Consider the following 13,461-nt stretch of genomic DNA (forward strand, 5'->3'; position numbering starts at 1 on the left):
ATTCAAAACTGAGTAATTAGCTTTTTGGTTTAGTCATGCTGATTTTGCAGTAGCTACTAGTACTAGCTAGGTCTCTCCATAATTTTATTCATAATCTGAATAACAAAGGGTATTCATTTCAGTATGAAAGGATGATCTGAAAATACTTCTGCTCTGTTTATAGCTGATGATAAGTGTTTATGACCTATGTTTAGTTAAGCTATATCATTTTCTGTTTTATTTGTCATTTTTTATGTCTACATGTTTTTTCTTCTATGTGTGTGTCTATTTGTGTCTGCCTGTGTGTGTGTGTTTTTTGGTTGTTTTTGAGTTTCAGTTTAGTTTCAGTTTTGCTAGGTTCCTTGTTTGAGCTTCTTTTAGAATTTATTTTCAGTTACACTTTAGGTTCAGTTTAATTTCAGATTTAGTTTAGTACAACATATATTCAGTTTAAGTTCAAGTTAGCTATACTTTAGGTTCAGTTCAATTTCAGTTATATTTTAGTAGGATCCATTTTTAGTTTAAGTTCATTCAATTATGTCTTGAATGTTCGGTGATTCAGATTCAGTTTTTTTAGTTTAAAGGTTGAGTTTGAGTGTTTCAGTTATCTCTTTCAAGGTTTAATGTTTATTTCAGTGTTATCGTTTTCAGTATGTTGGCATGTTTTCCTCTAATGCTCAGTGCAGCAGCAACCTGATAGTAGACACTGCCCAACTGCATGTTCTTTTCATCAATTTTCAAGAAGAAGGGGCTGCCAGCTCACTTTGATTTTTGTTCTGTGCAGATAAAGCAGGTTAGTAGCACATAAATCTTGTGGAGTTGGGCGCTCACAGGGGCTCATAGTCGGGTTGCAGGGAGTGTTATCTGCAGCCTTGTTTTTGTAATTTGGATTGTTTCTTTTTTTCTCTTGTATAATTAAAACCAGGCGAATCTCTTGTCGTCTTTTCTTAAAAAAATAACATGTTTTTCAGTGTTCTAATATTTCAGAATTGTGTCTTATCTCGTCCTTGAATAGTCTATTTCAGTTTTGTTTGAAACTTTTGGTTTGGACGCAGAGCAATCCTTGTGCTTATTTTATTTTTTTTAAGTTTAAATTTCAATTTGCGTTCATTAATTTCAATTGTAGTGCTTATTTTAGTTTATGTGTGTGTGTGAAACTACTCTACTCTACTGCTTATACAAAGTATATATATGAGTCTGTTCATTCAGCCTCGGTTGATCTATTGCATACTGGTACCATTAGAAAACCTGTGGTCTGCCAAACAACCCCTGTGTGGTGTGGGTTAATTACTAGCTGCATTGGACTTAGATTATTGGCATATATATATGTAGTGCTTATTTAGTTTATTTAAAATTTAAATTTCAATTCTTTTATTGTATTTTCTGAATGTGAAGTACCTGATGCTCTTATCATGTATTATTCTCAGTCTGTCTCGTATTATTAGTGGTAGCAATAGTAGTTGCAAGTTGGAACTTATAAACGATGGATGATCTGTGTGTAGTTGGAATTTGGCAAGATTTTGATGTGATCTGGCGATGCTTTTATAGTAATACTATTCTCAGTCCGTCTTTTATTCTTTTCTGCTACTTTGCCGCCGCCTCTGTTGCTACGCCGCCGCGGCCGCAGCCATCTAGGGTGTCATCTTTCTTTGGATCTTTGTGTTTGGATTTTCTTTCTTCTTGTTCGCTAAGTATGGGCGTTGTTTAGTTCACCCAAAAACCAAAAAAGTTTTTAAAATTTCCTGTCACATCGAATCTTTCGGCACATGCATAAAGCATTAAATATAAACAAAAATAAAAACTAATTAAACAGTTTAACTGTAAATCGCGAGATAAATCTTTTGATCCTAGTTAGTCCATGATTGGAAAATATTTGCCACAAACAAACGAAAGTGCTACAGTAGCGAAATCCAAAATCTTTTCGCATCTAAACAAGACCCCTCTTGGCTGAGAATTGGCCACGTCACCACCACAATATTCTTTTCAGTTTTTTTTGGCGTACAGTTTTTTACCCTTTTTGTAAAACTGGAAGACAACTTATACAAAAATCTTATATAAAAAAAGTGGAAGAAAACAAACACAAAATTCTTCTACTCAAAAGTGGAAGACAACAAACACAAAAATCTTCCATGAGATGTGTAGTCAGTCCCACGTCCGACTCGACAAAATGATCATGCATGGGATCCAGGAGCATTTCTAAGAGAATAAAATCATATTCTAAACTATAGATTTAGCCATTATATAAAATAAAAAACCATCTAAAATTTAGAGTTCCACAATAAACTTTGTATAGAATAGTCAGTGAAGACAACGTGCTATCTATGGCAAGCGAACGTTTAAGAATGTCAAACTTGCTATTTTAGCAAACTAGATGACACATCTATTGAACTTTAATTTTGATTGTGTTCTGGCTAGAATGACTTTGGCTTTCATAAAAGAAGTTTTTAGTTTGGGAGGTATTCCCCATTCCTTGCAAGAGTTTTCAGAGGTTTGGTTAAGTGGCAAGGGGCCTCTTCCAATCCGAATTCTCATGTTTCTTTTTGCTGGCTTTGCCTGGACTCTTTGGATTACCCGAAACAAGATGGCTATTGAGAGACAATACCCTAAGACGCCCACTGACATTTTATACAATGTCTTGTCTTTAATGCAGAGATGGTTGCTACTTCTAAAAGAAGCTGATAAATGGAAGGTGTCCCAGGTGAAGGAAAGGATGCTACAATGGCTGAGAGGCTTTAAAGCAAGCATGGTGATGGCTACAGATGTTTTTGAGATTTGAATGTTAGGCTAATTGTTAGTTGAGACGGTTTCTTTGCCTTCTTGTTTTGCTTGTCTGAGATACTGGTATCCCCAGTGTGTATCCAAACATGTTGCTTTCTAAAAAGCAGAGGTTTCTCTTTTTAAAAAAACTTTAATTTTTTGCTTTAAAAATCTAATAAAAATAACCTATATATCATAGATACCATATGATGAGGATATCCTACACTATTAAGCGCTGGCAAAGACGCAACAAAAAGGCCGTTGTAGTCGGCCGGCAACCGTGTGAGGCTCTGAATAATCTCACCTTGCTAAGTTTGGAAGGAGATAACCACCTTAAAAGAGAGAGCCATCCTTTTCCTATTGGACTAGTTTTTTAGAGAGATTTAGCTTTTCCCCGTCGGGAGGCCTAATCCGATACGATTCCTACGGTGCTAGGGACCTATGGTTTTACTCGCCTACATATATGGCTCCGGGACGATCTCTCTTTTTTATAGTCCATCACAACCATGAGTCATGCAAAGGCTACTAGAGCATTTCCAACCATTTGATAAATAGACTTTGCATTCATATATTTGAAAAAAATCTAAAAAATATCTATCCAATGGTTTGGCAATTGGACTTTACAATTTTGTTAACTTGGCAAATAAAGGGAAAGGACTCTCATATATGCCAAGCCCCTCCGCGCTTGGCATCGCGTCCCTCGCGTGAAATCCGTCGCCCTCGCGTGTGGTCGCGCGACTATTCACTCTTCCCGTCGTCGGATTTTATTTTTTAACAAGTGATTAATGCCAAATCATTGGAGATTGTCTCTTTTCACTTTTGCTATATTTATTTAGGACTTGGTAAACTCCCTTATTTGACAAACGAACTATGCAAAACGGTTAGGGAGAGTAACGAACATTGGCATTTGATTCACTCTAGTCAGGCAAACACGATGACTTCAACATTCGACGCGGACGAATCTGTTTGCCCTAATGAAACTATCAAAATAAACCCTAATTATTTTTTCTGCCATGATTGCTACGTCCAAGCTTGTGGAACCGAGACGGTGATATAGAATTACATTGGGTAGCCTATGGCATATATATGCACAGCTGTCAAAAAGTGAAGCAGTAACAGTCGCCGCGGAGGCCACCAGGCAGAGGGTCACAGTGCCCGCCAGCATAGCCTTTGCTCGTGCACAGCTTGAGGCAGGAGAGGGCATTGCCATTATTGCCATTGTTGGGGAAGCATGGACCAATCTTGATCATCCCTTGACCTTTGGGGTAAACAAATTTCAGTTAAAAAGGAATCAACCAAGAACCAGCTACATGCACTATATATTTAGATGCATATATATATGCGCAACAACTTTATCCAAATAAAAAAATGCAATATGACCATGTTCTTACCGCCAGTTGTTGTTGCCGATGGCCCCTCAGAGGGTTTGTAACCCTCCGGCAGCGACGGCCCAAGAACAGCATGGCGCGATGTTGATAGCTCATTGGTGTTGGCTTGACAACCTACATCCGTGCAGCATAAACAAGCAAGTGAAATAGAGTTTCTATAGTATGGTTCAGTAATCATATATGTTACTGAGGTACTAGTTAAATTGTCAAATGCATAATTTGTAGGCTTACCAGAGGCCAAGAGTAGCACGAGTAAGAGAGGGAGGAATGGAGCCATCACTGCGGACCGATTCATCAAGAAGAGAGCTGATGTCCATTGGTGTTACTATGAGCGTCTATTTATAATGCCTGATGGGCTGCCATTTTTTCGGCTATGCTGTGGCTGCACTGCAGCTAACAGCTGTTATAGCTACAAGTATAATAGGCAGCCCTCAGATCAGTCAATGGTCATTTGGTCAACACGAGGTGTATTGTTATTTATTGAATAAGGATTTTATATGATCAAATCTATCAGATTTTTTTATAAATGGGACCTAGTAATTAGCTATAGCATAAATCCTAAATCACAATTAAATATATAGAAATCTGATAAATTTAGTAATAAAAAATATGTCAATAGATAAATAGCAAAAGATATTGAATAATATAAGGAGACATTAGTATGTACTAGAACACCAGGGTGCATATATTGGCAGGAAATTAATCCCTGCTATACTACAATATTGTACTATGCATTGCTGCATTGTTGACATGTGGCAGATTCGGCTGATAAACCCAAACGAACAAGGCTGTCAGGCCGCGAACTTAAACATGGAGAACTGTCAGCAGGCAAGTATTTCAGGCCGTTGATTTTGGTTGTCCGGCGACCAGTATCGATGCCTGCCAGGCCGCGAACCTAAACATGGAGCATTGCCATGCAAATATACATGGCCATGTGGTCCACGGCCCATTGATTTGGCCTGGCCTGAGCATGGCACGACACCGTGGGCACCGGGCCCGGCCCGGCCCGAGGGACCAGGCCGTGCTTGGGCCACCACTCAGGCACGCAGCACGAGCACAGCCCGTTTCAATGGTCGGCCCGGTAGGTGAGCATGAAATGTTGGTGTAATTATAATTTGTATATATATGTTGGTAGTTGTTATAGTAGTAAAAATAATTGATGAAAATGATGAAATATTTTAACATTTGGTAAAATATTGATGAAAATGAGTTATTATTGGTTTGATGAGCCATGGGTCAGCACGGCACGACGAGTTTGACGGGCTGGCACGGCACGAAAACCGGCCCACGGGCCGTGCCTTGGACCAAAGACCAGGCACGAAGCCCGTAGAGACATGCACGGCCCGTAGCGGTCCGGCGATCTGCAGCACGATACGGCACAGCACGACGTTGGGCCGGCCGAGCACAGCCCGTTGGACATCTGTATATGCAAATTACAGCTAGAATGTTTGCATTTTTAGTAGGAAAATTAATTTTGACATTGTACATGTTAATATCTAGTAGGCGTCGCTTGATTTTGCACATTTCATTGGACACTAAAGGTGAGGCAGTGAATAACAAAATATTTTTTTTATTTCTAATTTTAGGAGCAACTTTTAGGTAGATTTTAGATACTTATATATATCAGCCTGGGCATTCAGTTCTTCGATTAAGTTCCTCAGTTACCAAAGAAATTTGGTTCCTGTCTTCCTGAGAAATCGCAACCAATTGGTTCTAAAAAAGCTGAACCGGCCAATTCAGTTTTTGGTTCTTTCAGTTTTGGTTCCAAGTGAAAAAAACCGAACAACAGAGATGGAGTGGAGCACTGCCTGCTTGCGGCGGTCGGTGAGGCGATGACGTGGCCTCAAGTGGAGCTAGAGTGGAGGGCTTGCTCGCTTGCGCTTGGGGCGGCCCATGACATGGTGGCCTCATCCCTTAGGGCAGACCCAGAGGCTAGAGCACACGCTTGGGGCGACTAGTGATTTTCAAACTTCTTCAATTGATTTTATTTAGGATTTTAAATATTCAATACGACATTCGTTAAAGTGAATAAAAAAGTACCACTGGTCACTGATTTCGTAGTGGCTTAGGGTGTTAATGGTAAGAAGAAACACACGAGGTTTGAGGTTCTTTATTTGTTCAATCCCCCATATTAAGTCAGGCATGCACGTGAAAAATTTGCATTTTGGTTCGCTTCTAGAATCGATCTCTAGATAGTTACATACCTATATAGAAATCTTCTAGAGACACATATAAAAGCTGGCGGACCTCAAAAAACCATTCTATCATGAAGTGCATCACCATGATTCACGCATGGGTTTCTAGTAAGTATTTAATAGGTAAACGTTGGAACTTGATTCACAGTTTCACACTAGTGAGGCAAACACAATGACTACTAAGGATGAAAACGGTCGAAAAACTTCTAAATTGTTTTCTATTTTTACATTTGAAATACGAAAACGAAAACGAAAACGGTAAAGTCAGACACGAAAACGAACGCGAACTTACGAAATATCAAGAATTTCGAAAACAAACCAATTCGAGCGGATTTATGTCGAACACGGTCGATATACGAAAACTCAATACGAAATACCGATATGTAGTACTAAGTGCATAACTAAGTATATACACGATCAAGTTTAAGTGCATATAATAATTTAAAAGTACATGATTCTTGGTCTTAGGTATTTAATACAATAGCTCACACATAAATAAGAACAAGTAATTAATAGCTAGCAGGAACATAGCTAGCCACTAGTAGAAAGAACACAGATGCATGGTGAGTACTCTGTAATTGGACTGTGTGACCGTGCAGTTGACTAAATTCGGTTTAAACCAAATTGTGAATTCGAAATATTTCAAATTAAAAATAGAAAAGTAGAAAACGGTCGAAAAATGTCTAAACCGTTTTCTACTTTTACATTTGAAATACGAAACATCTAAAATACGAAAACGAAAACGGTAAAGTCGGACAAGAAAATACGAATTCGATCGGATCCAATATAGAAAGCGGTTCGGTTCGGTTCGGGATATTTCCGTTCTGTTTTCATCCTTAATGACTACTACATTTTTCTATGGAGACGGATCTATCTGCCCCCTAGTGATGAAACTACCAAAATAAACCCTAGTTATTCTTCCTGCCATGATTGCTAGCTCCAACCTCTTGCAGAACCGAGACAGTGATACCACTGGGTGGCCTATGCACGGCCATCAAGCGTGACGCAGAAGCAGTCGCCGGGGAGGCCGCCAGACACAGTGTCACAGCGCCCACCAGCATAGCCTTTGCTCGTGCATCGCTTGATGCAGGAGGGAGCATTGCCTTTGTCGGAGAGAGCATTGCTGTCTCTGCTTGGGAAGCATGGACCAATCTTGATCTCCCGGTGACGGTGACCTTTAGGGATGAACAAGTTAGAAAGGAATCCACCAAGAACCCTCTACATGCATTATATATTTCAGATGCATATATATGTGCAATGGCTTTATTATCTAAAAATTGTGTAATATAGGCCATGTTCTTATTACCGCCAGTTGCTGCCGATGGCCCCATCGAGGTTTCATAGCTCTTGCTATGTGATGTTGACGGTTCATCGGCGTTGGCTTGACCACCTATATACATGTGGCATGATATAAGCAAGTGAAATGGAGTGTCTGGAGTATGGTCTAGTAATCAGATCTGTTACAGTAACGACAGATCTAATTTAACTAGTAATAGTGTTACTAATTAAATTGTCAAATGCATAATTCGTAGGCTTACTGGTGGCCAAGAATAGCACGAGCAAGAGAGGGAGAAGCAGAGCCATGGCTGCAGACCGATTGATCATCATGATGAAGAGGAAGAGAGCTGATGTATATTGGAGTCACTCATTATGTGCGTCTATTTATAAAGGCATGCAGTTAACACTAGTTGCATTGTCTATGAGATAAGATAAACATTAGCACTACAACAGGGTGCATCATTGGCAGGACATTAATTCGTGCTATACTAGTCTCTACTATGCATTGCAACATTGTTGGCAGCAAACTAATGCCGACCATATATCACTGTTACACCTTATATATATGGATGCATCCTTGGCATGACACTGAGTCTAGCCACGCAAATTGCACCTAGTTTGGTATGTTGCATCTTTAGTAGGAAATTAATGTCTGGCCCTGTACAGTATGTTAATTAATATATATAGTAGGCGTCACTTGATTTTGCTCATTTCATGATACCAAAAGTTAATCAGGTAGTGAATCTCTATATATTTTAATTTTCTAATTCTAATTCTTAAGCGCAACTTTTGGTAGACTTTAGATACTCCTCTATATTTCAAACTTCTAGTTGATAGTATATAATAAGGCCCTGATTGGATTTATTATCTACTAATAGTTAACATATCTAATATTATATATGCTAACTAATTGTTAGCTAGCATATCTAATATTAGCTAGCTAACTATTAGCTACCTAGCTATTAGCTGAAGGATATGTTTGGATGCACTTAATGAAAAATGCTACTAAGATAATCATTATTAGTTAATTTTATCTCATTTGGCCCAATTAGTGAGATAATTATTATCTAGAAGTCCAACTAACAATTAGTTACTTTAGTAATTGTATTATTTAGATCCAAAAGAGATACCTATCAGTAGATAACTATTATCTATATATAGGGATCCAAATAGAGCCTAACATATAAGATCTATATCTCCTGCATCTCAAGGCTGCTCTGGGCTTTTCATTGGCCATTATCATTATAATGCATACACCAAAAGGGCCCAAAAAAGGAATGGTGTGGGCTGAACCTCTCATTTGTTTAACATATATAAAGATACTCCCTCCGTACATAAAAAAAACGGCTTTACTCGCGTCCGGACGTCCGGCGCTTGAGACGCGTCCGGACGCCGGCGCCTGTTATCCGCACCCGTATTTAATTACTATATTCGTTAATCGCTGGTCCCCACAACTTCTGATATTGTTTTATACAGTATATGGGCAGTGAGCTGCCAGACTCACTCGCATGCTCGCATGCATGGTGTTCTTTTGCTCGATCACTTCTTTTTTTTTGAATTTTCAATCACTTTATTTACATACACGATTGCATATAGCTCCTGCCCACCTGGCCACGCGCTGCTGCGCCTAGCCGAGAGCTGCTACCGCACCTGCTCGCATGTCGTTGTTGTCACACTTGCCCACGCATTGCTGCTCCTGTTGCTGCCGCGCCCACTGGCCGGTCTCGCTTGCCGCTATGGTATGCATATTCCTGTTGCCGCGTCCACTTCGTTTTCCACGCACACGGAGGGCTCTATGCCTGTACGAAACTGTGTCCACTTCTAATGATCTACTAACACTTGTAACATGAAGTATTTGCTCAAACATACGTCTAAACCAAATGGAACACAAAAAACTATGTAGTGCAACATCAGAATATAAATACTACAACACCGTAAAAATATATAGTGCAACATAAAAAAAAACATGTACTGCAACAACGAAAAAATAAATACTGCAACATAGAAAATTATGTAATGCAACATCACAATAATATATAGTACAACATCGAAAAACATGTACTACAACAACAAAAAAATTTGTACTGCAATATCAAAAATTATATACTGCAACATCACAAAAATAAGTAGTGCAACATCGAGAAAACATATAATGCAAAATCGAAAAACATATACTGCAATTGTGATGCAATATCGAAAATTATATACTGCAACATCACAAAAATATGTAGTGCAACATCGAAAAAACATATATTGCGATATCAAAAAAATTGTGATGCAATATTGAAATTTATGTACTGCAACGTCACAAAAATATGTAGTGCAACATAAAAAAACATATACTGCAACATTGAAAAAATATGTACTACAACATCGAAAGTTATATGCTGCAACATAAAAAATTATGTACTCCAACATCTCAAATAGTACTACTGCAATATTGTAAAAAAAATATTACAACGTTCCAAAATCATCTGTTGCAATATTCTAAAACACCCATTGCAACACCGGCAATAAAAAAAGCATATAAAACAACCCTTGGCCCATCACCTTTGAGCTCGTTGTAGGGAGGAGGGAATAGGATCACAAAGCTTGTTAGAATCCTACGACCGCATTCCTCAGATCTAGAGGAGGAGAAGCACTCAGATCCAGATGAGAAGGAGGAGACGAGAGCTCAAATCTAGAGAAGGATCGATATACCTTATTACGGTCGTCCTTGTCTTCGGTGAGGGGAAGGAGGGAAGGAGCATGGTTGGACGGGATAACAGCGAGCTGGCACGCGGGCGCGATGTTTGTCCCGGGGGCACAAGTAGGCCTTGAGAATGGTATTGCAGTGCAGCAACAAGTGGGCGTGGAGGAGAGTGTGGGCAGAGTGGGTGCATGGAGGAGAGGGGTCATGGGCAAGAGGAAGAGCGCGAGTGGAGTGGCGTACGAGTTGACGACGGATATCCTAATAGAATCATTACCGTACAAATAACATATAGAGACCCATACGAAAATGATTGTTATTTATATTGACCATGCTAAGTTGGCTCAATATGATTAGACACTATATTTGTGGTTTATAATTATTTTTAGACCAAAAGCATTTTTGTGCACATACATATAAGTATAGACGGTCGTCATACATTGCTCTAGCTGGTCTTCAGCACATTATATCTCTCCATGCATGTTGATTATGTCCTTTTGTAGTATGTATATAGTGTGTAGTACATACACGTGCTTATGCTACGTTGGCAAAGTTATGTCTATGAACCAAAATATAACCAGACCCACTTTTTTATATTAAAAAACCAGCGCGGGCAAGAGCGGAGCGGGTCACCGAGCTATATGTTCTGACTTGCTATTTGGGTTAATACGGGGCTGTGCGGAGCGGTCCGTCCGGACGAACGAACGCCCGTGTCCAATCATTTCCGTAAAAAAAACGTCATCCTGGCTCGGAACGGAATTGCGAAAAAAACGTCGTTGTAGCACCGGAGCCCCTCCGTTGGACTTCTTTGCCCCTGCCTCATCGATCGCAGCTATACAAATACTCATAATCATAATTATGTTTAATCCCGTTCATACAGCTGTACAAATACAAAAAAAATATAAACAAACATGGCATAATTAGCTTTGTGTGCAGCAAGCTTATATAATCAAATTTGTTCCTTTATCTAATTGATAAATATACAGAAATACTCATAATTATGTTTAATCCCCTATACAAATACAAAAAAATATAAACAAACATGGCATAATTAGCTTTGTGTGCAGCAAGCTTATATAGTCAAATTTGTTCCTTTAGCTAATTGATAAATATAACGCATCAATGCAATGCCAATACTTCCAAATTGCATTATCTTTTCTTTTTTCACCGGTAGCTACTCTCACCCTGAGGAAATCAACTTTAAAGTGGTTTTGACTCCATAATTTGATTTTTTTTTGTTCAATTAAACACATGTACTTATCGAAACCATAATATATATGGTCATCACCATCCTTGCCAAGTTGCCATAAATGAAACACCTGAATGCTCTGTTAGTTTTAATGTATTATAATTTACATAGAATTTACTTTATCTTATTGATGATTGGTCTACTACTTCATATTGCCATTGGATAAGTGCCATTTAACGATTTGCATCGTTGGAATGTATACTACATTCACAGTGGCATTACAAAAAGTTCACAAGCGGCAACGCCGCGCCCAAAGTTTTCTAGTCCGATACGATTCCTACCTACGGTGCTAGGGACCTAAGGTTTTAATCGCCTACGTATACACGGCTCCGGATTCCTCTTCTCTCTATATAAATATATACATATACATATATACATACGTAGCAAACAAGTTGCCCTCATCTTCCTCGTATACGTGTTCCTAGCTACTAGTAGCTACGCCACCTTAATTAGCCAGATCACGCAAGCTCTTCGTCGTCGTCGACGCTCGTAGCACACCTAGACACCGTACCGGCCGGCTGGGAGCATCTACTCCATCGATCAGCAGCGGCGGCGGCGGCCATGTCAGGCGGCGGGAAGCAGGGCGGCAAGCAGAAGCCCCTCAAGGCCCCCAAGGCACCCAAGAAGGAGTACGTACGACGAGGTACTATATGCCTTCACCTTGAATTTCAGCAGCTTGCAACGCAAATTGAAGCGTAACTAACATATATAGTATTTCTGGACGCGTGTGCAGACTGATCTGGAGAACCAGAGGAAGAAGAAGGAGGAGGAGAAGGCCCTCAAGGAGCTGAGGGCAAAGGCGGCGCAGAAGGGCCCGCTCGGAGGCGCTGGCCTCAAGAAGAGCAGCGGCAAGAAATGACTTAGCTAGCTAGCTAGCTTGCTAATTCACTTCGGTGATTTTTATTTTTTCTGCAGCGGCAGCAGTTTAGTTGGTCGATCAACTAGTGTTGCATTGTGAATTTGTGACTTGAAATCTGTCTTCTTCTTTTCAAACGAACAGAGCTGGCGATTATATATTGTATTATATTAATAAACAAGAAGATCTAGACGGGACAAACAACAATCCCTGAAGAAAATTACAACAGGAGAAAAGGACTGCAATTACCAACTGTCTCTGTCCTGATGCTGAAATTTTTCTTCAGTTTGGTTCGGTTCCTGTGCTTTTTATTATGAAGCTAGGAACGATTGATCCGGTAATGCTAAGAGAGCTCCATACTAATCTGAGCCTCTGAGGATTGTCGAAACAACTAATTCTAGAAATACAGACAAGAGAGACCAAGATTCTATATATGAATGGAATAAAAAAATGTTTTTAGAATTTAAATCTAACAAGCAAGTCCATTTATAATTAATAATGAGCTATATGACAGGCCATCATGTATTAGTAAATATATATAAAAACTTATTAATGCAGGAAAACAATGAAAGTGGAGCTTAATAAGGAGTATAAATAAAAAAAAGGTGTTGATTGGGTTTCTTATAGTGAAAATCAACCCACCTATAGGTTTAACTCCTCGACTTAGCACAAGTATGAAGTATATATGGTGACTTCGACAATCTTCAAATTTGTCAGTTTATTCTTTTAAAAATGCTCATAGATGTAGAGTTTATATACATGTGTTCATAAAGTGAGCGTGCGTGCATATTATGGGCATCTACGTGGTCCTATGCATTGACCGGCTAACCAAACCCAAAGTTTCAACTCAATCAAGTTAATTAAAAGAGTTTGTTGTACGTTGGTTATGAGTTTCCATTTTTGGGTTATTATAAGATGGTTTGATCTAGTGGAGGTGAAACGGTATAGCCATGGGTTTGAAATCTAGCTAGTTGGCTAGTGCATGTGGCTGGAAGGGGAGATCTTCTTTCCTACTCCGAAGTTCAAATCTTAACTCAATGTCCCAAACCTCAAGTAAGAGCATATCTTTA

At 39.2% G+C, this 13,461-nt stretch overlaps 1 protein-coding gene and 1 long non-coding RNA gene across 2 annotated transcripts; both read right to left on the bottom strand.

Annotated features, from left to right (window-relative positions):
* LOC110434390 lies at positions 3,618-4,239 on the bottom strand. Its single transcript, XR_002451882.1, has 2 exons — positions 4,128-4,239; positions 3,618-3,994 (listed from the first exon to the last, which is right to left on the bottom strand). It is a non-coding gene; the product is annotated as an uncharacterized LOC110434390 (long non-coding RNA).
* On the bottom strand, positions 7,214-7,941 carry LOC110434512. Its single transcript, XM_021458656.1, has 3 exons — positions 7,858-7,941; positions 7,626-7,709; positions 7,214-7,494 (listed from the first exon to the last, which is right to left on the bottom strand). Exons 1-3 carry the CDS (start codon positions 7,925-7,927, stop codon positions 7,301-7,303), a joined length of 348 nt encoding a protein of 115 aa, XP_021314331.1. The 5' UTR covers positions 7,928-7,941; the 3' UTR covers positions 7,214-7,300.

The sequence above is a fragment of the Sorghum bicolor genome, chromosome 4 (assembly GCF_000003195.3).
Source record: "Sorghum bicolor cultivar BTx623 chromosome 4, Sorghum_bicolor_NCBIv3, whole genome shotgun sequence".
Lineage (NCBI taxonomy): Eukaryota > Viridiplantae > Streptophyta > Magnoliopsida > Poales > Poaceae > Sorghum > Sorghum bicolor.

Coding starts and splice junctions, on each gene's coding strand:
- LOC110434512 (XM_021458656.1), bottom strand. CDS start 7,927: ATGATGATCAATCGGTCTGCAGCCATGGCTCTGCTTCTCCCTCTCTTG. Junction 7,710..7,857: donor CGTGCTATTCTTGGCCACCA/GTAAGCCTACGA, acceptor ACATGTATATAG/GTGGTCAAGCCAACGCCGAT. Junction 7,495..7,625: donor GCCATCGGCAGCAACTGGCG/GTAATAAGAACA, acceptor TCATCCCTAAAG/GTCACCGTCACCGGGAGATC.